The sequence below is a fragment of the Hypomesus nipponensis genome, chromosome 4 (genome assembly GCF_054491055.1).
Source record: "Hypomesus nipponensis isolate SF chromosome 4, ASM5449105v1, whole genome shotgun sequence".
NCBI classification, from domain to species: Eukaryota; Metazoa; Chordata; class Actinopteri; order Osmeriformes; family Osmeridae; genus Hypomesus; species Hypomesus nipponensis.
This window is the reverse complement of record NC_140364.1, coordinates 3,433,857-3,460,790: the sequence shown is the minus strand read 5'-3', so window position 1 is coordinate 3,460,790 and position 26,934 is coordinate 3,433,857. Positions and strand designations below refer to the sequence as shown.

Here is a 26,934-nt window from a genome sequence, read left to right as displayed (position 1 = left end):
AGAACCCAAGCCATTTTGATAAATGTTGGACTTTTTGTCTTTCTTTCTCTTTCTATCTTTCACACAATTTCTCTCTCTCTCACACACACTCCCTCTCTCTGTCTACCTCGTTCTCCCCTCCTTCAGCAGGGTATGCTTTTGCACTGATAGGCCCTTGTCTCTGTGATTGACAGGAGGAGGAGCCCATCAGGTTCCAGGGATCCCAGCCACGCCTACAACCAGCGGGACTATGCCCCAGACGACACCGGGATGCCTGTCTCCCCCGACTATCAACGCGACCCGCGCCACTCCCCCAGGGTTTCCCACGGTTACCGGGAGGCCGGCGGCGGCGGCGGGGGTCGGGCGAGGGCGGGCTACCGGGACGGGCGCGGCCGCTGGCGTTCCCAGGAGCCCCTGGAGCAGGAAGTGGATGAGGCGGAGGCGCAGCGACGGCGCCAGGAGGAGTACCAGAGCCGCTATCGCTCCGACCCCAACCTGGCGCGCTGCCCTGTGAAACCCCAGCCCTACGAGGAGCAGATGCGCATGCACGCACAGGTGGGCCGGGCGCGCCACGAGCGTCGCCATAGCGACGTGTCGCTGGCGTACACCGAGCTGGATCACCTCCAAGGCCACGGCCCCGCCGGGCGCCAGCCCCAGCCGCTGTTGGCCGGTCAGCGGTCGTACTCGGTGGACCGGACCAATCACAGCCCTCCGTCGCCTCGCCGGAGCCCTGTGTTGGGGGAGGGGCGGTCTACCCAGAATCCTCAGGGGCAGCAGCATCTGGACCCTAGCTCTGCCCTCCACAGGACTACAGATGGAATGGGGAGGAATGATTCGCTCAGCACCGACCAATCGGGGTTGAGGCCCCACCCCCAGAGGGGGAAGCGCATGGGGAGGCTGCATGTGATTGGCAGCTTCAGCAGCTCGGAGGAGGAGCTCGCCACCACGCCAGAGTACACCAGCTGTGAGGACGCCGAGATGGAGAGTGAGTGTCAGGGGCCGTGTGTGTGTGTTTGTGTTAGCCTGGTGTGTGTTTGTGTTTGAGTATGTGTGCGTTTGTGTGCGTGTGTGGTATGGAGAGATGAAGGCCTAGCTCTCACGTTTCATTGTGTGTGTATGTGCGCGTTTGTGTGTGTGTGTGTGTAGGAGACAGAGACAGTGTGCGGGGGGACCTTTTGAGGGATTTCTGTTTTCAGTACAGTACATTGTTGTGTATTGAAGGACGGATGCTTTAACTCAGGAAAAACAAATCTGCTCCTTATGCTTACCGTTTCTAATAGCAGTCTGTCAAGGCCGTCTGTCTTGTCTGTCTGCCAGTCTGTCTTGTCTTGTCTGTCTGCCAGTCTGTCTCTCTCTCTCTCTCTCTCTCTCTCTCTCTCTCTCTGTCTGTCTGTCTGTCTGTCTGTCTGTCATGTCAGTCTGTCTGTCATTCTCGATGTGTGTGAGATCACATGCTGGTTGCCAAGTAACCAGGAGGTGTGTGTGTGAGGCTGTGTGTTGGTGGTGTGTGTTTGTGGTGTGTGTTGGTGGTCAGGTGAGGGACATATTTAGATGATCATCCATGATGTGGTTGCACTGCTATTGCTCTCTCTCTTCCTTTCTCTCTTTTTCTCCTTTCCTTCCACCCTCTATGTCTCTCTCCTCCTCCCTCCCTTTCCTTCCACCCCCTCTATGTCTCTTCCTCCCTCTCCTTCCACCCTATGTCTCTCTCCCACTCCCTCTCTATCTCCCCCTCTGCCTCTCTATCTTCTCTTGGCTCTGATGTTGTCAGAGCCTTAATTAGCTCAATGTGATAAGCCTCTTAATGCAGTTGTACAGGAAAGGAGAAGACAGCTAGTGACAGAGCATACCTTTCTCTCTCCCTCTCTCTCTGCACTTCCCCTTTCTTTGCTGTCGCTCTCTCACCTATTCTATTTTCCCTCTCTCTCCCTTATCTCTTTTTCTCTCCCCCTTATCTCTCTCTTTCTTGCTCTCCCCCTTCTCTCTCTCTCTCTCTTTCTCTCTCTCTGTCTCTCTTTCTGTCTCTCCTCTCTAACTGAGCGTCTGGCTGGGTTCAGAGGTGTCAGTTCAGTGTGTGTCTGTCTGTGTATGCATGTGTCCGTATGTTTGTCTGTGTGTGTGTGTGTGTGTGTGTGAGAGAGAGCGAGAGCATGTGTGTGGAGACAAACCTCAAGAAGGAGATTCATAAACACATACACAGCTTCATGCACGCATACACACACACACTTGTGTACACACACACACACTCACACACACACACGGTATGTGTTTGGCTGAGAGAGACTGCTATTAGAGGCTGCTGTTACAGGCTGTTTTTAGAGGCTGCTGTCAGAGGCTCGTATAAGAGGCTGGTTTGAGAGGCTCGTGCGACTGATCTTTCCGGCTTTACCCAATCAGATGGGTCCCGGTAGACGCGGTAGCCAGCCAATCAGAAAAGCCTCCAGGCGACCTCTGACAGACTTATCTGCTGGTCAGATGTCATTGGGCAAAGGCCATCTCGTCAGAGCTTACAGGACCTGATTGGTCCAGACTGGCCCTGCTCCCTCCCACCCAGAGGAGACTAGAGAAGCAGTCACACAGAGAGCAGGAGAGGCTGAAGTCATGCACACCTCCACACACCCCAGGACCATGCTCTTCACCAGCCCTGCCAGGACCCTCTGAGCCGGGCCCCGCACCCCCAGGAACCTCCCTCCTCACAGCCCCCCCGGAAGAGGAGCAGAAGCGGGCCTCGCTCCTGGACCAGTCCTTGGTTCTCTTTCACACTGTGTTGGATTAGCTGGCCGTCTGGAATAGACTGGAGAGGAGCTGCGCTTGAAGATCTGTTCGAGGGGAACCAGACCTCCTCTCCTCTCTCGGGTGGACCTGGACCCCTAGAAACAGGAGGAGCAGGAGAAGCAGGAGAAGCAGGAGAAGCAGGAGAAGCAGGAGAAGCAGGAGAAGGGGGTGATGTGTTGGGGATCATGTAGGCTGCCGTGTTAAAGGGGGCTTACAGAGAGGACAGGTAAGCTCATTACTGCGAGGCATGAACTTCCCTGCACCTCCCTGCTCTGACAGAGGAGGAGCGCCAGCACTCAGACACACACACACCCTCCTGCGCTCTGACCCCCCCCCCATGGGGGACTCCCAGTCCTGTGAGTACCAGGGTGGGTGTGTAGTTACAGGGGTGTGTGTAGCCAGTTGTGTGTGTGTGTGTGTGTGTGTGTGTGTGTGTGTGTTGGAGGGGGTTAGAGGTTTGAGGTGGGCCATAGCATTTTTTTCTCCAATAAAGGTACCAGCTGTGTGGTTGTGTGTGTGTGTGTGAGAGAGAGTGTGTATCTGAGGAGTGTGTCTGAAAGGTGGGTGTGTGAAGTGTAGGTTTGATGTCCTATTATGCAGTAGGTATGGAGGTGTGAGTGTAGTGTGAGGTGTGCGTATGTCTGAGGTGTGTGTGTGTGTGTGTGTGTGTAAAAGGTGTGTGTTTGTGTGCAAGGTGGAGGTTGTAGGTTATCTTTACCAGTAACACAGTTTTGGCAAGCTAAAGTGGAGTAGTGTGAGAATGGAAGGGTGGAGTAATGTGAGTGGGAGTGAAAGAGAGATATGATCTCCTGCTTTCACATGTCACACACACATACTTCAGACATGCATTGCTGTTCAGGAGTGTAACAGTCTACTATATAGACCAGAAGGCAAGACTGACATGAAAGTTACATTAACTATCATGTAACTGCATAGCAACCCTTGACATTAAGGTTAACAACCACTGCATAGCAACACTTTACTTTAAAGTTACATTAACCACCACTACATAGCAGTATCTATAGTAACAACATTGTACATGCTCACACATTGCTATATAATTAAATGGTGTCAAGAGTTAGCGGTAAAGGTAATTACAAAAGTGTTAAAAGGCACAGTAAGAATAAGAAGGCACAGATGGATGGTAATTGTACTGAAATAGAATAATTTAAACTACTATATGGCTACTATATGTATTTCTTTGTAGTTACAGGGTAGAAATTGTGACCTTAATGTAAAGTGTTGCAGGAAAGACCTTGCTCGGGCATTCTTTATTTAGCTAGTCTTTCAGCTAGCTATCACCGCTCACCTAGGATCAATCGAATCCTTTTATTTAATCCTTACATAAACACAGAGAGAGAGAGGGTCACTGTCTTCAGCAGACTGCTGGAGTTTGGTCTGTAGACAGACAGACAGGCCAGACAGACAGTGTCTCTATTGGGAAGGTGTGTCTCTATTGTGTGTTCTGTGTTGTGTAATGTTGTTGGCATTTGGCACTGTTCTGTGTTTGTGTATGTGTTTCTGACCCCTGCTGCGCACTAATTTCCTTTTGAAGGATAAATAAAGTTGAAAGTTGAAGTTAAGTTGAAAGTTGAAGGCATGCAAGCATGCAGACAGACAGGCAGAAAGGCAGACAGGCATGCAGACAGACATGCAGACCGGCATGCAGAAAGACAGACAGACATGCAGACAGGCATGCAGACAGGCATGCAGACATTCAGAAAAGCATGCAGGCAGGTAGGCCTGCAGGCATGCAGACATCATGCAGACAGACAGGTGTGTAGGTGTGCCCAGCCCTGGTTGAAAAGTGCAGCATCACTGTTAGAGAATCAGGTTGTCTTCAAGTCTGTTCCAGAACACCTTTGTGTGTGTTCCAGTGTGTTGAAGTGTGCTTGTGTTGAATAATTTGTTTAGTTTGTGTGTGTGTGAGTTGGAGTGTTTATATATGCATTGGAGTGTGTGTGTGTTTTGGAGGGTTTGTGTCTGTGTTGGATATGTGTGTGTGTGTGTGTGTGTGTGGTTTGTGGCTCTTCTCAAATCCTATCAGGCTAGCTATCCATGTCACCACAGACAGAAAGACTATGATTTGTCATTGGCCAAGGAGTTGCTTACACACACTACCTGCAGCTACCGGCCACTGCAGGCTAATGCGGACTAGCTAACCTGGGACTGACCCATGCGGATTAGCTAACCTGGGACTGACCCATGCAGACTAGCTAACATGACCCATGCAGACTGGCTAACATGAACTGTGCAGACTAGCTAACCTGGGACTGACCCATGAGGACTAGCTAACCTGGGACTGACCCAAGCAGACTAGCTAACATGAACTGTGCAGACTAGCTAACATGAACCATGCAGACTAGCTAACATGACCCATGCAGACTGGCAAACATGACCCATGCAGACTAGCTAACCTGGGACTGACCCATGCAGACTAGCTAACATGACCTATGCAGACAAGCTAACATGAACTGTGCAGACTAGCTAACATGACCCTGCAGACTAGCTAACATGAACTGTACAGACTAGCTAACATGACCCATGCAGATTAGCTAACATGAACTGTGCAGACTAGCTAACATGAACAATGCAGACTATGAACATCAGGATCTGGAAGTCATGTGTACCAGTTCAGGGCTCAGAGAGACTAGTTCTGGTTGAACCATGGTTGAATGGGGTTGACCAGAGTTAGGGTTGACCTCAGTTGAACCACTTTTAGGGTTAATGTTGAATAAGCTCAAGGTTCAGAGAGACTGGGGGAGGTCAACCAGGGTTGAACAAGGGTTAACCCGTCAGAAAGGTTCAGAGAGACTTTGGGAAGTGTACCCCAGTTGATCTTGGTTGTGTTACGGTTGAACCATCTCAAGCTTCAAAGACACTTGGGGAGGTTGACGAGCGTTATGGTGAACAGTTAGGGTTGACCAGGGTTGTGTTGTGGTGTAAGAAGATAAGCCTGAAAGTTATACCAGTTTAACCTTATCGTACAGGTGGACCATGTGGTCAACTTCAGGTCAGACAAAGGATGTCAGGAGTTATATCAATGCAAGGTTGGGTGTGTATGAGAATAAGGAGTGTAATGGTACACAGAAGTCACAGTTCGGTACGCCGTTTTTGGGTCACGGTTTGATATGAATTTGGTACAACAGGAATAAGCAACAATTCCCAAATGCTAGGTTTCTTTTCACATGACTAAAGTGCCACATCCTAAATGTTATATCAATCTATCAATATATCACAAAAGTCTTGTCTACAAGATGGAGATGCTGTATTTGAGCCAAAGTCTGATGAATCCCTGTTTCACATTTTGAGCAATGACAAACCGCCTTTCGCGCTATCAAGCTAGCTTGCCACATGCATTTCTTAAACTCCCGGCACTTAAATAAGGACAGATGAGGGAACATTGTGCTGAGTTCTTGCCCATTTCATTTGATTGGCCTCATAATCCGTTTGCCATTAAGTAGAAGACTGACTCAGATGCATTCCTTGTCTGACTGCATGCACTGAACTGTGACGACCGTACTGTGACAGTTCATGCACTGTTACACCCCTAGTGAGTGTGTGTATGTGTGAGTGTGTGTGAGTGTGTGTATGTTTGTGAGTATTTGTTTTCTTGTTTATAGGTCTGTCTATGTCTGTCTCTCTGTCTCCCTGCCTGTGTGTTTGTCTGAAGCGCTTCTGTCTTGTTCTCACCTGTCCTCTGCTTTGCGTGTGTGTTTGGTTTGAACCCCGCTTGTTCTAGGAGACATGGATGGCCAGTGGTGGGACCATGCAACGTGGCATAGCGAGGCCGCGCACATGTCTATGGTATGACCCCGCCCTCCCCGGCGGATCCCTGCCATCTCCCATCTCTCGAACCTAACTCACCCTACCATGTTTTTTGTTTGTTTTGTTGTTGTCATCGCCACCCTACACCCTCCCCTCCTCCCTCCCCTCCTCCTTCCCCCTCCTCCCACTCCTCTTTCTGGCCCACCCCTCCCTCCTCCCGTCCTCCTTACCCTATTCTCCTTCCTACGCTCTGCTCTTCGCTATACCCCTCCCCTCCCCTCCCCTCCCCTCCCCTCCCCTCCCCTCCCCTCCCCTCCCCTCCCCTCCCCTCCCCTCCCCTCCCCTCCCCTCCCCTCCCCTCCCCTCCCCTCCCCTCCCCTCCCCTCCCCTCCCCTCCCCTCCCCTCCCCTACCCTCCCCTGCCTCCCCTCCCCCTTCCCCCAGGTGACAGTCAGGGGGCAGACAGGAAACCCCGTGGTCAGCAGGCCCTCCTGCTGGAGTCCTCCGACTCCCTGGCAGACAGGCTCAGGAGGATGGTGGGGCTGGGGGGGCGCTCGTTTGACGAGGACCCGGAGTGGTGCGAGCCACAGGTCAAAGACTCGGGCGTGGACACATGCAGTAGCACCACACTAAACGAGGAGCTTAGCCATAGTGACAAGGTACTGCTGGGAGGGGTGGGTGGGAGGGCTTGGGGGGGGGGGGTGGGTGGGAAAACTGTGGGGATGGGGGGGTGGAGAGACAGGAGGATGGGGTGATGAAGGAATAGAAGTATGGAGAAAGATGGAGGAATGATGTCATCACGCTGGACACGAGCCCTGCATGCTCCCACTGAAGGGGCGGAGCTAGCTATCTTGCTTCCTGTCCTGGGGGAGGGGCTTGCTACCTGTGCCTGGTTGCTATTGGCCTGTATGCCAGTGTGTCACAGAACTTCTTACTTCCCTTTCTCTCTTTAGTTTTTTTCTCCCTCTCATTCTGACTTTTTCCTTCTCTGTCCACCAATCCTTTTTTTCTTCATTCTCTCTTTTTCTCTCTCTCTTTCTGTCTACCTGTCATTTTCTCTTTTTCTTTCTCTCTCTCTCTGTCTCCCTTCCTCCCTCTTTCTTCCTTCCCTCCTGTCTCTCTATTCTTTCCTTTGTCTCTTCCTCCATCTTTTTCACACCTCTCTCCTTTCTTACCCTCTCCTTTTCCCTTCCTCCCTCTCTTCCTCTCTCTCTTGTTTCCCCTGCTCGTATCACGAGGTGCTGGTCTCAACTGGTTGGTCTGCTCACACACCAAGGTTTCCTGTTTCCTCTTTCAACTGTCACCTTCCTCGCTTCCCGTTTGAGCTGTCATCACCACCCACCCTCCCCTTTCTGACTCCCAGGTCTTATCCACCTTCCCCTTCCTTACTTCCTGTTTCCTTTCCCCCTCTTCTTCCACACTTCCAGTCACCATCCACCCTCCTCTACCTCACTTCCTGTTACCATCCACCTTCATCTGCCTCACTTCCTGTTTGAGCTGTCATCACCACCCTCCTCCTCCTCCCTGAGACTAGTCTTCATCTTGCTGTCTGATTGGTTCTTCTGCTGGACTGTCCCTCCCATCTCCTAGTTTAGCTTCTATCACACTATCTGTCACTTTAGATAAGAACCTCCGCTAAATGAATACACTCTAAAACCTTGCTCTCTAGGACAACATCATCCACTGTTAGCTCCTGTCTGTCTCTCTCTCCTTTTCTGTCTTTGTCTTTTCTATCTCTTTCTCTCTTTCTCGCTCGCTTGCTCTCTCCAGTACTCTCTTGCTTGCTCTTTCTCTTGCTCTCTGTCTCTCTATCTTTATCTACCCTCTCTTTTCCTTTCTCTCTTTCTGTTCCTCTTTGTCTGCTCTACTGTCACTGCTGTGCTCGCACCTATATTTAGATCCATACCCAGTCTTCCAGTCTCTCCCCTCTGTACATTATGGGATGTTTGAAGTGGATCATTGCTATTATGGTATGTACTCTTGCCATGAGAGACGAGGTGTGTTGTCCCTCTGGCCTCACAGCACCCGGTGTCATGGCAACCGTCTAAAGATGGCGAGCGTCTGATTGGACGGATCCTGCTGAACAAGCGGATGAAAGACGGCACCATTCCCCAGGATACCGGAGCGCTGCTGGGTCTCAAGGTACGTCTTGACCCCTGACCCCTGGATCTAGGGCCTTAACCCCAGACGATGACCCCTGACCCCTGGACCAAAAGCCTGGACCTGAACTCTGACCCCTGACCCTAACCCTACCCTGTGTGTGGCAGGTGGTGGGGGGGAAGATGACGGAGTCTGGCCGCCTCTGTGCCTTCATCACCAAGGTGAAGAGAGGGAGTCTGGCGGACACTGTAGGACACCTGCGGCCAGGTACGCACACACACACACACACACACATCCACACACAAACACACAGACCCCCCGTGCATATACATCCTCAAGCAGCGTGGTGTTTGCCAATCTAGCGTGAAGCTGGTGATGTAATGAGCTTTGGAGTGACGTGCTGATGGGTCTAATACCCTGGCTTACTGAGGACCACAGCTTATTACTGCTGACATCTTACTGTCTTTCTCTTCATCTATCTGTCTTTCTTTCTATCTATCATCTCTCACCTTCTCTTTTCTTTCCTGCTCTCTCTCTCTCTCTCTCTCTCTCTCTCTCTCTCTCTCTCTCTCTCTCTCTCTCTCTCTCTCTCTCTCTCTCTCTCTGTCTCTCTCTCTCTCTCTCTCTCTCTCTCTCTCTCTCTCTCTCTCTCTCTCTCTCTCTCTCTCGCTCTCTCTCTCTCTCTCTCTCTCTCTCTCTCTCTCTGTCTCTCTCTCTCTCTCTCTCTCTCTCTCTCCCCCCTCCCCCTCTCAGGGGACCAGGTGCTGGAGTGGAACGGCCGTGTTCTCCAGGGCGCCACGTTTAAGGAGGTGTACAACATCATCCTGGACTCCAAACCCGAGCCCCAGGTGGAGCTGGTGGTGTCTCGGCCTATAGGGTGGGTCTCAAACCTGTCGTGTACACTAGTGTGTAGGGTGGGTCTCAAACCTGTCGTGTACACTAGTGTGTAGGGTGGGTCTCAAACCTGTCGTGTACACTAGTGTGTAGGGTGGGTCTCAAACCTGTCGTGTACACTAGTGTGTAGGGTGGGTCTCAAACCTGTCGTGTACACTAGTGTGTAGGGTGGGTCTCAAACCTGTCGTGTACACTAGTGTGTAGGGTGGGTCTCTTACCTGTCGTGTACACTAGTGTGTAGGGTGGGTGACATATTTAAGGTGGGTCTCAAGACTATAGTTTGATGGAGTTTCTATAGTATTTCTGTATGTAATGTACTATGTATGTTTGTAAACATAGTATAATAACGTATGTATCTGTCTACACAGAGACGTCTCCCGAATCCCAGATAGCAGTCACGGACAGCTTGAATCAAGTGAGCACACACACACACAGACACTTGCACACACACACACACACACACACACAGACACATGCACAGACACACGCACACAGACATACTTGCGAACACGCAGACACGCATGCATGCACTCAGACACAAACCAACACATCTACCCCAAAACGTGTTAAAGTTTCAACTTAATATGCCACTTGTAATGAGTACACATACAGATGCATTGGAATGATTTGGTCCTGTCCCTATTGACAGTTTCTGAGCGGCCTATGTAAACCTAGAACTGTGTGTGTGTGTGTCTGTGTGTACGTGTGTCTGTGTGTGTGTCTGTGTGTACGTGTGTCTCTGTGTGTGTGTGTGTGTGTGTCTGTGTCTGTGTGTACGTGTGTCTGTGTGTGTGTCTCTGTGTGTGTTTGTCTGTGTGTGTGTCTGTGTGTGTGTGTGTGTGTGTGTGTCTGTGTGTGTGTCTCTGTGTGTGTGTGTGTGCGTGTGTCTGTGTGTGTGTCTGTGTGTGTGTGTGTGTGTTTATGCGTGTGTGTGTTCTCAGGCTCCAGTTCCTTTGAGTCTCAGAAGATGGGGCCCTCTATATCGGTCACGTCCCCCATGAGCCCTGGGATGCTGCGGGAGCCCCCCCAGTTCATGTCTGGACAGGTCTCGGTGAGTACCCAGCATGCACTATGGCTGCACTGCCATCCTCCAGCCACAGGGGGCACCGCTGAGGGTCGTAAGGGCTCTCGATGTGATCCCAGCTGAACCTGTGCTGAACAACGCGTGGTCTTCCAGAGAGAGACAGGCAGGAGAGACAGGTGTATGGTGAGACAGGCAGATGCGTAACCAGTTCTAGTGGGGTCAAACCACAGATGTAAATCGTAGCTTTGGGACATTTTAGTATTTGGAGCAGGACAATATAAGGTGTTCGGTCTTTGCAGACAGGTGAGAGGATGGAAAGACAGGTGGAAAGACAGGTTTAGAAGGAAGAGAGACCAGCTGGTTTTGTGCTGAACACTAGCCAGACTAATAGAGGTACAATTTAAAAACGGAACTACTTACCATTATCTCATTCCAACTTTTAAGTTTGAACTTTTGCTGCAGTCATTCTTATAATTCAGTACAAAGGAGTTGTGAAATAGTCTTTGAGGTAGACAGGGAGATGAATCCGAACCCTCAGCGGAGGAAACGAGAAAAGACGTGAGGCAGATGTCTGAAACACTGTTTTAATTTGAGCTCAAATGTAGCCGCATGTTTCGAGGCCCAGCTTTGAAGTCTCACTGGGTTTTCTTGTTAAACTTTTTGGAACGCAAGATGAGAGAGATTTAATCTACACTGCTGAAGTCAGCAGCAGAGATGAGTGGAAGTGTGTGGATGTGTGTGCATATTCTTCACACACACACACAGACACACACACATTGGTGGAGTCGATTCAAGTATGTGTGCTAGCCCAATCCAAGTTCATAATGTGAATATTGTTGACGGGATATGTTCTGAGGCTGAATTGGTTGTTGTTGTTTATTAGTTTTGCTTTTATTTGATTGCATTGTTCTCTGTGTAACTTTGCTCACCCAGAGTCCATGCCTTAATAGAAGAGCCACGCCCCTTGTACCTAGGGTCCAGGTAACACGTCTACCGATAGAGACACATACCACCTCTCTCTCCCTCTCTCTCCCTCTCTCTATCTCTGTCTTCCTCTCTATCTTTCTCTCAATCTCGCTCTCTTGCAGTTTTTTTCTGCGCTAGATGGAAAATGCACAGCAGATGATAGCATTGATACTTGATCCTTCTATAAAGGTTTGATGTTTACATCATGACCTGCTAGTTTCATGCGTCGTGCTCCATGTGCCGTCCTGACAGCCGTGTCCTGTGCCTCCAGTCTGTCTCATGGACTGCTACCGTACTCACGGGTCAGTCCCAGCCCTGGGCTCACCCACAGCGCCACTAACGCACTTCTTCTTAGTGAAGAGGATGAGTGGATGTATTGTGGAGCTGGCGGGACCTTTTCCAAGCCCAGCGACTTCCAGTGTTGCAGGGCTTTCTCCACACAGACACTTTGCATTTTCCAGTAGAGTTCTTCCTGTTTGTGTTTCTTGGCGTTCCAGCCAGGTGTGAGTTCTGATCGCTCTATCTGACCACTCTATCTGACCGCTCAATCTGACCGCTCAATCTCGCTGTTCTATCACTCTTCTAGGTGTGTGTAGTCTAGATTAGTCGTTCTGCTCAACGCTTCCTGCTTGCTTCTACACTCTGTGTGTGGATATTAGCTGTAGTTCCTCCAGATGTAGATCTATTTTGTACTGGACTATACTATACTATACTATACTATACTATACTATACTATACTATACTATACTATACTCTTCTATGCTGTTGTGTACTGTGCTATACTGAACATCAAAGCCAAGTCTGGGCATGAGTGTGGTGGAAGCAGTGAATGAAACACACCTTGAAACCACAATAACACTGTCAGTAGCTGATCTCTGTACCTGGGTTATCTCTGCACACTTCCAGATGCAGTGACATCACTGGAGAGACAGTGTTACAGTGTTATAAATGGAGGTGCAGTGTTACAGTGTTACATCTAGCTGTGTAAATGGCCTAGTTAGCTAGCTGTCTGCTGATGGTCTGTGTGCCTGTTTAGCTCATAGCTGGCTCTTCTGAAAGAACTGATACTTTCAAAGATATTCTGTCATCTTCAGTTAAAGCTTCAAATTTTGGAGGGGTTACCAATTGAATGAAATTATTATATATAAATACATTTATTTTTATATTTGTCATACATTTTCATAAATTACACATGTATATCTTACTCATATTTTTATTATTTTAAATCTAGTGTCTTGCTTTACCTGTCTTTGAAAGTTTTTGTCAAGGAATGAAGGAAATACTATAGCGCCCTTCCTTTGTGGGTGGATCTGTTACTATACTTTAGGAGTGCTCCCTCCCTCCCTCCCTCCCTCCCACCCGGGAATCCCTGATCTAACTTGATCTGATTGGTCTTACCATGCTGTCCACACCACAGCCTTACCAGCCACATCTGACCACATCTGGGATACTGTTTCTGGTGGAGTGAGGGGGGAGCTGTCTCTGAGGGAGGGAGGGAGGGAGGGAGGGAGGGAGGGAGGGGGGGGCTGTCTCTGCGGGAGGAGGCATGTGTATGTGTGTAACGCCACCATGCGCCCTCTGCAGGTCAAGCTGTGGTACGACAAGGTGGGTCACCAGCTGATCGTCACCATCCTGGGAGCCAAGGACCTGCCTGCCCGGGAGGACGGACGCCCCCTCAACCCCTACGTCAAGATCTACTTCCTCCCAGACAGAAGGTGACTCCACACTGACTCCTCCTCCTCCTCTCCTCCGCTGTCCTCTCTTTTCCTCCTCTCCTCTCTTTCCACTCTCTTCTCCTCTCTTTCCACTCTCTTCTCCTCTCTTTCCACTCTCCTCTCCTCTCTTTCCACTCTCTTCTCCTCTCCTACCCCCTCCTGCTCCCTCCCTGCCCTCTCCCTCCTCTCCAGTCCCCCTGTCTTTTCCTCCGTTCCTCTGCGATCCTCTTCTCCTGCCCTCCTGCCTCTCCGCTCTCCTCTCGTCTCTTCCCCCGTCCTACCCCTCTCTGCCCTCCTCTCCCTCAGTATTATAACTCTGCTCCTCTGCTTGTGGCTCAGCGTCAGTGTTCCGTGTGACCCCCGCAGTGACAAGAGCAAGCGGAGGACCAAGACGGTGAAGAAGTCAGTGGAGCCCAAGTGGAACCAGACGTTCATGTACATGCCGGTCCACCGCAGGGAGTTCAGGGAGCGCATGCTGGAGATCACCCTCTGGGACCAGGCCAGGGTCCGCGAGGAGGAGAGCGACTTCCTGGGGGAGGTGGGACGCGCACGTACCTACACACGCACGCACGCACGCGCACTCACATGTGCGCACGCACGCACGCACTCACGCACGTACGCGCTATGAACACAAATAACCCCACCCTCCGGGACACACGCGCGTACACACGCAGTTACTGTTTCCGCACACCCGTAGAACTGGTTCCTTAACTATTTGTGTGTGTGTGTGTCTACACGTGTGTGTGTGTGTGTCCCCAGATCCTGATCGAGCTGGAGACAGCTCTGCTGGATGACCAGGCTCACTGGTACAAGCTGCTGACCCACGACGTGTCGTCCCTCCCCCTGCCCTCCTCCTCCCCCTACCTGCAGAGACGCCTGCTGCCTGGAGAGAGCCCCACACGCAGGCTGCAGAGTACGCCACACACACACACATATACACACACACATGTACACGGCCATATACACACACGGTGCTACACACACACACACACACATGTGCTCAGGTGGACACAGACACACATATATACACACGCACACACGCACTCAAATACACAAACAAGCGAACATACACAGTTCGTATGCACGCATGTTTTCACTGTTCACTTGCTTTAATGTTGCCTTTCTCCCCTCCAGACAAAGGTCCATTCTATAACTCAGGTAACCAGTGATCTGTGTGTGTTCTGACACCTTCACTTCTAGCCCCTGTGGCCTGTGTGTGTGTTGCTTCACCCCTGCACACACACACACACACACAAACACACACAGACACATACACAGCCCAACCCCTACCCACACACACACACACACACACACCACCCAGCTAGCAAGCCTTATGATACCATGTATCCCACACAGCTTGCCAGCTAACCTTAGCCTCCATAGTAGGCAATGCTAACGCTAACGTTAGTGACCATTGTTTGTAGGGCTCTGGCACTAAACTGTACAGTTGCAAAAAATCACACTAACTTTATAAAAACGTTTTCTTACTCTAACTTTTGCATTTGTATCTATCAGGGTGCCAATAACCTTTAAGTTTTTTTCATTTACATTTATGCATTTAGCAGACGCTTTTATCCAAAGTGACTTCCAAAAGAGAGCTTTACAAAAATGCATATGTCACTGATCATAACAAAGAGATAGCCCCCAAACTTTGCGGGTTGCCAAACTTATCGTAAACGTTAGCACATTGGCTTTAGTCTCTTTGTTAACGTTGCGTAACGCTAAACTCTGAGGTCACTTCTGCATAGCAATGCTAACATAAATCCTATATGGCTGCAAATCATTCCCATGGTTTTGACACGATGACAGCTTCCTGTCTGCCGACCTGTCCTTCCTGCCAGTGCTTCTCGTGGGTTGACAGAGTGCTGTGTCGTATGGTGACTTGTATCCTCTGCTTCTCCCCCATTCACCACCCTGGTGCTCTGCTGCCCTGTGTGTGCTGTCTCTCTCTCAATGCCTCTCCCTGCCAGTTCAGACGCACACAACAGATGTAGTTAAGACATGGATTAGAGGTGTCTGATAACCAAACATTTAGAGAACGTTGATTCAGCTCCAGGTTTGTGACCCCCGTGTAACGCCAGTCAGTGGTAGTGGTCACTTTTGCTGACCCTGGTGACCCCCTGGTGACCCCCTGGTGACCCTGAGGAGATTACCCTGCACGGGGGTAGACAGTAATGTCACGACATGCAGAGAGGGCTAAACACCATGCTTACACACTCCTCTCTAACTCCTCTCTTTCTCTCCTTGTCTCTATCTCCCTTTCTCTCTGTCTCTCTCCTTCTCTCTCCCCAGGATCTCAGAGGATCAGTGACATCGAGTTCTCTGATTTTGACTGTGAAGATGGCATTGGAGTTATATCAGGTAACTCAACTACAACACCCACAATGCTTTGGTAAAGACCAGCTATCCATACCCTGATATGCATGTATGGCCCTAAACACTAGTGAACTAAGTCAACAGACAGACTTTCTGAGTTCAGGGATTTCTGAGATAGTTCTTGGCCACTGCAAGAGGTACAGAAGTGGAGGGTTCCTGTGTGTGTTGTGTGTGTGTGTGTTGTGTGTGTGTGTGTTGTGTGTGTGTTGCGTTCTTATCCCTGACACCCGCTGAACGTCATAGGCACAAATCAAGTTAAGGGATCAAGCTAGAGAGAAGATTACTAAGTGTTTTATCTGGGGGTGCACACAGACACACACAGACACACACAACCTCAAACATACTTTCACTCTACGCAGCCTTAGAAATCTGTCACATGTTCAAACACACAATTGCATATTGCTCTGATCTCTGTGAAGCTCAACATAAAAAACAAACTCTGTACCTATTATTTGTAAAACAGGCTGCATGCTACATAAAACAGGCTGCATGCTACAGGTAACATGCTATAGGCTACAAACGACATGCTCCATGAATGCTATCTATTGATTTTACTCTCTAACTCTGACTCCTCTTCCTCCACCGTCATGTGGTCGCCTAGACTACCGACACAATGGGCGGGACTTCCAAAGCTCCACCCTATCGGTTCCAGAACAGGTGATGGCCTCCAATCACATGGCCCGCACGCGCTCTCGCTCACCCAGCGTGCCTCCGCCTCAGAGGTAAGTCCTCAGTCGCCATGACAACCCTGACTGCAGACCTGCGCGTGCACAGTACAATAATAATAATAATGTGTTTATTTAGCAGACGGTTAAATTCAAAGCGATATACTGGGGGGATTTGAACCTGCTCCAGGTTGCGGTTGGGGGTAGTAGAGTGAGCGGTCAGGTTGCGGTCGAGGGTGGTAGAGTGAGAGTGAGGTGACCCTGTGAGGTCTGTCTCCCCAGTCGGAGTTTGGACCACGGTGTACGAGGGGGACCGTCGCTGTACGGTTCTGGTCGTATGGACCGCCAGCGGTTATCTGAGGACCGCTACTCCCCTGACAGGTACGCTGCTGGAACGCACCGTTAACACGAGTGCAGACGTGACTGAGTCTAGGACTGGACCACACACACACACACACACACACACCCTGAGACACACGTTAGAGGGGTCTTGCAAAGCTATCATGGAGAAGGTCTCCCATTCTGGAGTCGAGAGACTTCCTGTGGGTGAAGAGAGACTTCCTGTGGGTGAAGAGAGACTTCCTGTGGGTGAAGAGAGACTTCCTGTGGGTGAAGCGAGACTTCCTGTGGGTGAAGAGAGACTGGTTTCAGTACTCGTCACTGCCATCAGCATGTTAGGCTCCTACGCACTCTTTTTTCGCTCTCTCTTTCTTAACCTCTCTCCCTATCACTCTCTCTCTCTTTCTCTCGATTGATTCTCTCCGCTCCATCCCTCTCTCCCTCATTCATGACCATGTTCTGTTTCTGTGGCTGCAGCCGTTATCTCACCCTCCCTCCTCGCTCCCGACCCAGGGAGCCAATCTCAGTGCCTCATTTCCAGGACCCCAGGTATACTCTGTCCTGATTGGGGCACCCTGCATGATTGACAGCCATCATGCTCCACCAGCTACTCCTCCTCTTCCCTTCAACTTAGCAGACTAGAACCAGAGCAGCCGCCTGCTGACACAAAACACCTCTCCCTGATATCCTCCTTTTGCCCTCTCCCCCTTTCTCTCCCCCTGTCTCCCCCCTCTCCCCCCACTCTCAACAAGTCCTGACAGGATAGATATACAGCACATAGATATCACCCTCCTGCACTGCCTAGCTGCGTGTGCCAACACTCACTCCAGCCTAGTGTCTGTTTGAGTGTGGCTGTGCGTGCGTGCGTGTGTGTGCATGTCTGGGTGTGTGGTTCCGTTTTCTGGACTCAGTTTTATGTGGATGTGCTCGAATATGTTGGAAATGTTTGATGTATTATTACTCTGTTCCATTCTATTTCTATGTTTTATTCTATTCTTTGTTATTGCCAAAATGTAAGTGAAAGGTTTAACCCTAACCAGGTTAAACTATCTATGCCAGGTACTGTACCAGGAGAGCCTACCTCTGAAGCTACGTCACTCACTCACTCATTCATTCACTCACTCATTCATGAAAAGCATTATAATCCATGTATTTCATCCTTGTCATAACCATGGTTTCAGGTCTTAGTTTTCTTGAGTAAAAGATGTATGACGATATGGTTGATGAGTTTGAGGGGTCACTAGAGACAGGCTTTCTCACACACTTCCTGTTGACCCCTGACCCTGTGGTGTCTCTGTTGGCAGTGGCTCTCTGTACCCTATGTTCCGTGAGGATGCTGTCAGGTTGCTACGCAGCACCAAGCTGTCCAGAACATCATCAGAGGGGGGCTACGGTAGTCTGGACAGGTAGTCCACTTAGATACTAGTCTACCATACACACTAGTCTACTGTGCTCACTAGACCTCTATACATACTAATCTACTATACTATACTCACTAGATTTCTATACATACTATTCTACTATACACACTAGACTTCCATACACACTATTCTACTATACACACTAGATTTCTATACATACTATTCTACTTTACAGTCTAGTCTACTATACACACTATCCTACCTACTTGTGTCTGTGATAGTGTCAGTAGTGAGTAACATGGTGCAAGTAGTATGCTGTAGTAGTGTCCTTGGTAGTGTGTGATCATGTAGCTGTCTACTAGGGTGTTAGTAGAGTACTAAGGTGTCTACAGATGGTATGTCTAGTAGGGGAGGGTCAGGGAGAGGTTGTTGGTGCTGGTGGCTGTTTGTAGCATGTTCAGAAGTGTGAGACAGAGTGTGTGTTAGTGAGGGGGAGGGGTTAACCTCTGCCTGAGGTCATCCCTAAATCCGGGCTGTAATCTGGTGCTGGTTGTTAGCATATTAAATACTGAGCTGAAGTACTGAGGAAGGGTGTGTGTCTGTGGGGAGGGGGGGGGGGGGATGATTGGCACTTGATGGTACTGATGACTTGGCATAGCTAAAGTTCCAGAGAAGCATCGGCAGGGCCTGTCCCTCTGGTCTCTGGTCTTAGTCCCCTTCCCCCTTTCCCCCAGCCTGTTACCTTCTGTGACCGTCAGCCCTGCCCCCATCTCCCAGCCCTGCCCCCCAGCCCAGTCCTGCCCCCAACCCTGCCCCCCAGCCCAGTTCTGCCTCCCAGACATGCCCCCCAGCCCAGTCCTGCCCCCAACCCTGCCCCCCAGCCCAGTTCTGCCTCCCAGACATGCCCCCCAGCCCAGTCCTGCCCCCAACCCTGCCCCCCAGCCCAGTTCTGCCTCCCAGACATGCCCCCCAACCCTGCCCCCCAGCCCAGTTCTGCCTCCCAGACATGCCCCCCAGCCCTGCCCCCCAGCCCAGTTCTGCCCCCAAGCCCAGTTCTGCCCCCCAGCCCTGCCCCCCAGCCCAGTCCTGCCCCCAACCCTGCCCCCCAGCCCAGTTCTGCCTCCCAGACATGCCCCCCAGCCCAGTCCTGCCCCCAACCCTGCCCCCCAGCCCAGTCCTGCCTCCCAGACATGCCCCCTGCCCTAACCCCTCTGCTGCTGTGTGTGCAGGAGCATGGTGAGAGGCAGGAGGATGTCTGTGGCTGTCAGTAACTCCCTGGACTCAGAGAGGTAACTTCTGCCCCTGCTGCCGACACCGGAAGTAGATCCTAGCTGATCCTTCTGGTTGTGTCCCAGATACTGGAGTTAGATTCATGCATTCTTCCACTTTCCATTCACTCACTCACTCATTCACTTATTCATTCATTCATTCATTCATTCATTCATTCATTTGTTCATGTATTCCTTCCTTCATTGCCTCCATTCTCTCTATGTGTGTGTCTCTAATGAAGATATTACAACGGCCCTAACCACAGCTCCTGGCCCAGTCCCATGATGAATGGTAGCTTTGATGACAGGTAGGACTGGGCCTGGCTAGCACCTGTAAAGGGTAGTCCTGTAGGTCTATAGGCTGTACGGGGTTGTCCTGTAGGTCTATAGACCATAGAGAGCAGTCTGTAGACTGTGAAGGGTAGTCCTGTAGGTCTATAGACCATAGAGAGCAGTCTGGAGACTGTGAAGGGTAGTCCTGTAGGTCTATAGACCATAGAGAGCGGTCTGGAGACTGTGAAGGGTAGTCCTGTAGGTCTATAGACCATAGAGAGCGGTCTGGAGACTGTGAAGGGTAGTCCCGTAGGCTGGTTAGTGTGTCATATCATCATATCATCATCATATCAACAACACATCAACAACATGCTATCATACTCTTCACATACAACTCTGGACCTCGATTCGAAGAAAACCAACAGGGTTTTCCATTCATTGATTCTATGGTATGAACTATGTTACTACTGTATGTGGCTTGCTTGTCATTGTCAGACATCATTAACATGGGACTTGGTTCACACGATAGGAATTTCCCCAGGATACAAATTGAGTCTTGCACAGACACAGAAAGGTACACACTTTCCAGTTGCACAATAGAGTCCACTAGTCCCTGCTGATTCTGCCTTCTTCATGTCACATACTTCCTGTAGTTCTAGTGGGGCTGTAGGACTACAGTGCTGTAGCTACGCAGTCTTAACACATGATTTACTGGCTGTTTAGGGTTTGTGCCATATTGCTGTGATCTTAGGCCATGCTGCCCTGTGGTTTAAAGAGTAGGCTTGTTCTCTTGACTGCCAGAGGAAATCTCTGTTTTGTGGGCTGATGTACAATTTGTTGTTGTTTTTGTTGTGGTGACGTGAAGAGAGGATCACATCCCAGACTTCCCTGCTGAGTGTGAGGCCTACGATGAGGAGCTGATGAGGTAATAAGCTTAGCCTAGCCTCAACTGGCCTCAACTAGCCTCAGCTACCCTAGCAATAGTTAGGTATAGCAATTAGCCTGCCAAGACTAACCTAGTGGCAGCTAAAGCTGCTACACTCAGAAAGACTATCTTTTTTGTTGTATTCTAGAAGCTTCCGGAATGCTTCTATAGGTTTGTAGGTAGGTTCTAGAGCCGGTACATGAGAACCCTCTGGGGACAGGAGGAACCATGTAAAGGGGTTCTGCCAGACATAGAGTTTGAAACAGGGCTACTTTGATACTGCATGTAACTGACTCGTCTTAATGGAACCTTTCTCCCTAGGTGGAAATGAAGTCTAACCTCTAACTCCCACAGCTCCCTCCACACTACATCATGGGAGATGTAGTACCCTGTCTCGGATCTTCACTAATACACACCCTTTCCTCCTGAATTTAACTGTGTTTGCCGTGGTGACGGACAGACTGGTGGCCCACTGGGCAATGAATGAACAGACTAACTGACTAGGCTACTTTAGCTAACTAGCTGACTTAACGACCGTTTGCAGGTACAGCCGCGGCATGGACAGGCGCGGCTTCTATCACAGGTCGCGGTCAGCTGACCAGCGGGCCATGGTGGATCACCCCGTCTACACGCGCTCGCGCTCCACAGAACGAGCCGACTCCGCCTACATGAGGTCAATGCCGTCCCTCCCCTCCGGAAGATCCGCCCCTCCCTCACCCGCCTTAACGAGGTGACCCTGACCAATCATAGCCAGCCACGCCTCCAACTAACTCCACCCCCCCCCCCCTCGACCCCCACCCCTCCCTCCCTGCCCACCCGCTCGCTCGCCCGTCCTTCTTTTCCGCCGCGTCATCGTGTCATGTTCCTAAGTGACGGGTGGTGTCCCTGCGTCTGTGGACTGGTACATTACTAACCCAGGTCGGGGTTGGAGACACAGGCTTTATATCCTGGATATAACGGTGTGCTCCCAACCCTCACTTCCTTTATGCTCGCTATTGTTTTTGTTGTTGTTTGTTTGCTTTGTTTACTAATGTTTACGTTTTGGTTTATTTAACAGCATCCTCTTTTGGTCGATGGTTCATTTGGTTGTTTGGTAGACTGTGATGTGTGTGTGTGTGTGTGTATGTGTGTGTGAGGGGAGAAGAAGAGTGTCTCCCAGGCCGCTGCCTCTGAATCTTTCCCTGCAGCTCAAGCAGCCAGCAGCAAGTTTGTGTTCCTCATACTTCTTAGCACCTCTAACCTGTAGACCTGGCACCCGAGGCCCACCCTGTGGGACAAATCAACTGTCCTCTATACACAGTCCAGTACTATTCCCTGTCCAACACCTTGAGTGATTAACACACTCGATTGATCTTATCTCAGTGGCAGATGATGTCCAACCAGACGCAAATCATAGTTGTGGGTCATTTTTAGATTTTGAACAAGGCAATATTTCAGTGAATAACTGTGGGTGTTTTTTTTTTTTTTTTACCGAGGTTGGAACTTAAGGGACCTCGTATGTAATGTACAGCCCTGTTTGCCGAGGTAGTTAGTCTGTGTAGTTGACCCCAGTCTGTTGTGCATGGCGAGTGCGATGCCATGGCCTGGTTCACCAAGGCAGATGGAGGGGGCCTGGTCAGGGGTGCAGAGGTGCTGCGAAGGCTGAAGGACTCACAGTTCAGAGCATGTGACATTTCAGCGTGCGAGGGTGGCACCCCGGCTGAAATGAACATGATCGCTACATATTTACCTCTCTGCATGGGATAGTCCTGGGAAATATGTACAGCCGTAGAAATATACTTTTTACTTTTGTTTTTCGCCCTGTGTGTACACTTGTTCTATTATGGTGATGTATTGTTCTTGTTTATATATTTTTTGGGGACAATTACGATGATGTCATTCCAAGAGGAGGCTGGGAAGCTGGAATCCCAGTCTGGTAGTGATGATGCAGCATCCCCCCAGGTACCGGACTAACCCTCTCTGTACCACAGGTCCAACCCCCGAAGTGGGTCAGTCCAAACCAGCCCCTCCAGCACGCCGGTATGCGGGCGCAGAGGACGGCAGCTACCAATTGTCCCTCCAAAGGGGCCGCTGGACAGAAGTGAGTCATCCGCTTCCCGCCGTTTAGCATGGAGTTGGCATCCAAACTCGAGGCTTCCCGTAGAAGGATGACCCTCAAACTGCAGATAGATGCGTGAACCTGTGAGGAAGGAATGTGCAGTGTGTTGGTGTGTGTGTTAGCTTGTTGGTGGGTGTTCATATGTGTAAGTCAACATGTTTATGAACATGTGAGGCTAGCCTGTTGGCATAGGTTAACATGTTGGTGTGTATGTACATATGTGTTTGAACACGTGCAGATTCACATTTGGTGTGTTTGAACATGTGTGTAGATTAACATGATGGTTTGTATGGACATGTATGTCTTAACATGTTAGGGTATAGGAACATGTGTAGGTTGGTATGTTGGTGTGTATGAACATGTGTAGGTCAACATGTGTAGGTCAACATATATGAGTTAACTTGTGTAGGTTTGTGTAAGAACATGTTACGTTAACATGTTGGCATGTATTACGTTAGTATGTTGGTGTGTATGAACGTGAGTTTGTCAACATGTGTAGGTTAGCATGTTGGTTTGTATGAACATGTGTAGATCAACATATGTAAGTTAGCGTGTTGGTGTGTGTGAACATGTGTAGGTTAGTATGTTGGTACATATGTGATATAACAGCCAAGATGGCTTCTCTCTCCTATGGCCCAGAAGATGGTGAAGAGATGATTGAGCCTTACCAAGGTGTGTACCCTACCTGACTAGTCTGGACTGGTCTGTACTGGTCTATAACTAGTCTGTAAATGGTCTGTAACTGGTCTGTACTGGTCTGTAACTGGTCTGTACTGGTCTATATTGGTCTGTACTGGTCTCTTCTAGTCTGTATTGGTCTACTAACTTGTGTTTAACTGGTCTATTGCTGGTGTCTAACTGGTCTGTACTGGTCTGTAACTGGTCTGTACATGTATGTATGTCTCAGCTGGGCATGGGTGTGCTAAAGCTTTAAATTGGAACAATGTTGGTCTGAATGGTGCTGTGGACGTTTTCAGTGTATTTTGATCTCAGTCTGGTGTTTATAAGCTGTAGTTCTGAGAGTCAGACACAGTAACCAGGCAGAACATGTGGCATGTTACGTGATACATTTAGCAGGTGACTTTATCCATATCCTACCAACAGTGCAAAGTAGAGTTCGGATGTTCATGTGAGGTGTTGAAACAAAACTCTCAAGATAGCAGCTGTTCTGCAGAAAAGGAAAACAGAGAACTTTATTACGTAAGCTCTCTAACTAGAGTGAACAGCTTCCAGACTTTTCTGCCAATAGCTTACCTTTGACATACATCAGCTTCCCTGCTTGGTCATGGCTGCCTATGCAGAATAGGTTCATGTCACAGTTTCACTTTTCATTTGTCATCATTGTGTTTGTTCTTTTACTGTCTGTCTGTCTGTCTGTCTGTCTGTCTGTCTGTCTGTCTGTCTGTCTGTCTGTCTATCTGTTTGTTCTTTATGTGTTTCTTCATTTTCTTTCAAATTCTTCCTCCAACTCTGGCCACACCTGTAACTGCAGCAACGATGACGTATCAACACCAAGCCCCTCCCTCCGTCAATCACCAAGCCCCTCCCCAATTCCATCCGCAAGCCCCTACCCCAGTCCAGTATCAAGCTCCGACCCCAGTCCAACAAGCCCTTCCCCCTGTGCAGTATCAAGCTCCACCCCAAATCCCAAATGCCCCATCCCCAGTCCAGTATCAAGCCCCTCCCCCTATCCAACAGCAAGCCCCACCCCCTGTCCAATATCAATCCCCTCCCCAGTCCAACAAGCTCCACCCCCTGTCCAGCAGCAAGCCCCTCACCCAGTCCAACAAGCCCCACCCCCTGTCCAGCAGCAAGCCCCTCCCCCAGTCCAACAAGCCCCACCCCCTGTCCAATATCAAGCCCCTCCCCCAGTCCAACAAGCTCCACCCCCTGTCCAGCAGCAAGCCCCTCCCCCAATCCATCAAGCCCCACCCCCTGTCCAGCAGCAAGCCCCTGCCCCCACCCCTGCCCCCACCCCTGCCCCCGCCCCTGCCCCCGCCCCTGCCCCCACCCCTGCCCCCGCCCCTGCCCCCACCCCTGCTCCGGCACCGCCCCCGTCCACTCCAGTGCCAGGTGTGTCTCACTTCATCTCTGTAGCTTTTAAAACATCTACCCTGTGTGTGCACGTGTGGGTGAGCGTGAGTCCATATGTGTGTGTGTGAATGTGTGTGCATATATTGCGTGTGAGCGTGTGTGCATAAACATGGGTGTGTGTGTGTGAGAGCGAGTGTGCATCGCGCGTGTGTGTGTTTATGTGTGCTGACTTATCATTTCATCTTCATCATCATATTTTGTGTTTTTCACCAATCAGAGCTTGAGAAGCGACAAGGCACACCAGTGAATGGAAGAAAAGGCAAGTGTGTGTTGGTGTGTGTTGGAGTGTGTTGGTATGTGTGACTGTGTGTTCGGTTGTCATGTATTCTATGTAGGTTTGCTCTTTGCTGCTATATCTGAGTGCTGTTTAGAGTGTCATTTAGAGATTATGTGGCTAGTTAGTTAGTGGCCTGTTAGTTAATTATCTGGCTAATTAGTTAATTATGTGGTTAGTTAATGACTTATTGGATGTAGACAAATGCTGCTGATGTCTTGGAAGGTACAGCAGCTTGTTGAGTCTGTGTAGCATTAGTGGTGCTGTACTTGCACAATGTGGACTATAGGAGGCAGTCAAGTCACATGATTGAAACTGCATTGTAGCAAGAAGAGACTGTGTGGTTTTACAGTTCGTTAAAACTGTAAATAAATTGTTGTTTGCAGATGTATATAGCTATGTATGTATGAGTGTGCTTATTAGTGTAAAATAATTTTACACTTTGTATATGTGTGTGTGTGTGTGCGTGTAGATGAGTGTGCAACAATGGTTGGTTGGTTGAGAATGCATATTTGCATTGCTTGCCTTTCTGGGTGCTTCTGTGTATATTTACATTTAGTCATTTAGCAGACGCTCTTATCCAGAGCGTGTGTGTGTGTGCCTGTGTGCGTGTGCGTGTGTCTGCATGTGTGTATGCCTCTACGTGTCTGAGTGTACCTGTGTGTGTGTGTGCGTGTGTTTATGACTCGTCCCTGTCTCTGTGATGTCAGAGGTGACGTGGGAGGACCAACAGAAGAAGGCCAATGGTATGCTGCCATCTAGCTCCGCCCCCCCAGAGCCAGGTAGCCCCACCCCCTCCCAGCCAGGTGTGTGTGAGGTGAAGCAGCTTCTCTAGAACCTGATCTGGGGTCAGATCTCCTCCGCCCACCACTGCTCTGCAGTCTCACAGCAGATGCAGGTCTAACTGACCCAGGACCAGGGCTAGGAGATAGCTTCACCTTACTGCATTTGGTCAAACATGAGGGCCCTGGGAGTGTGTGTGTATGTGTGTGTGAGTGTGTGTATGTGTGTGTGTGTGTGTGTGTAACTCAGTGGTCCCTCATGTTCAGGTCTTTGCTGTGGTGTTCAGGCAGCGTAGTGTTCCTGTTTGCTGTCCACTCCAGGCTGACCCCTCCTTCTCCAGAAACACTCATCCCTTCTTTCTCCTCTTCAGAGTGGTAACATACACCAGCTTAGAAGTTACCTCTTCAGAGTGGTAACATACACCAGCTTAGAAGTTACCTCTTCAGAGTGGTAACATACACCAGCTTAGAAGTTACCTCTTCAGAGTGGTAACATACACCAGCTTAGAAGTTACCTCTTCAGAGTGGTAACATACACCAGCTTAGAAGTTACCTCTTCAGAGTGGTAACATACACCATCTTAGAAGTTACCTCTTCAGAGTGGTAACATACACCAGCTTAGAAGTTACCTCTTCAGAGTGGTAACATACACCAGCTTAGAAGTTACCTCTTCAGAGTGGTAACATACTCCATCTTAGAAGTGGTAACATACGCCAGTTTAGAAGTTACCTATTCAGAGTGGTAACATACACCAGTTTAGAAGTTACCCATTCAGAGTGGTAACATACACCATCTTAGAAGTTACCTCTTCAGAGTGGTAACATACACCAGCTTAGAAGTTACCTCTTCAGAGTGGTAACATACACCAGCTAAGAAGTTACCTCCTTGGTGGTGTAACATCTGTGGTTTGATTGGTGTTAAGCATTCATACACAAACGTTTATCTAAATTCTGAGTCCGTATTACGTCCGTGGCCATTTTGTATAGAATAGAATTAGCCTCAGTTGTACATACAGTAGGAGTATGAATGAATGGCAATGCACTGTCAGTCAGACTAAGCTGTAGTGAGGTGGCGTTAGTCTGGGGATGTTAACATGTCAGACAGCCACCTGGAAGACTGTCGGTATAGCAGCTTCTGTAGAGAAGGTCACCTTCCTCCTCTCTCCCCCTACTCCTCCTCCTCATCTCTTCCTCCCTTTCCTCCTGCTCTACCGCCTCCTCTTCTTCCTCCTCTCCTCCTTTTCCTTCTTGTCGCCACCT

The 26,934-nt window shown here is 49.7% G+C and overlaps 1 protein-coding gene across 1 annotated transcript in view; it reads left to right on the top strand.

Annotated features, from left to right (window-relative positions):
• The window catches only part of rims2b (regulating synaptic membrane exocytosis 2b), a 53,521-nt gene that overhangs the window by 14,813 nt on the left and 11,774 nt on the right, over positions 1–26,934 (top strand). The window contains 21 exon segments of the mRNA XM_084695943.1: positions 174–964; positions 6,497–6,561; positions 8,544–8,663; positions 8,789–8,888; positions 9,375–9,498; positions 9,884–9,930; positions 10,457–10,566; positions 11,473–11,520; positions 13,090–13,220; positions 13,587–13,758; positions 13,980–14,133; positions 15,513–15,581; positions 16,198–16,318; positions 17,905–18,009; positions 19,191–19,250; positions 19,472–19,537; positions 20,368–20,427; positions 20,972–21,157; positions 22,398–22,507; positions 24,398–24,598; positions 25,604–25,675. Of these exon segments, the coding sequence (XP_084552069.1) occupies positions 174–964; positions 6,497–6,561; positions 8,544–8,663; positions 8,789–8,888; positions 9,375–9,498; positions 9,884–9,930; positions 10,457–10,566; positions 11,473–11,520; positions 13,090–13,220; positions 13,587–13,758; positions 13,980–14,133; positions 15,513–15,581; positions 16,198–16,318; positions 17,905–18,009; positions 19,191–19,250; positions 19,472–19,537; positions 20,368–20,427; positions 20,972–21,157; positions 22,398–22,507; positions 24,398–24,598; positions 25,604–25,675 (2,912 nt within the window).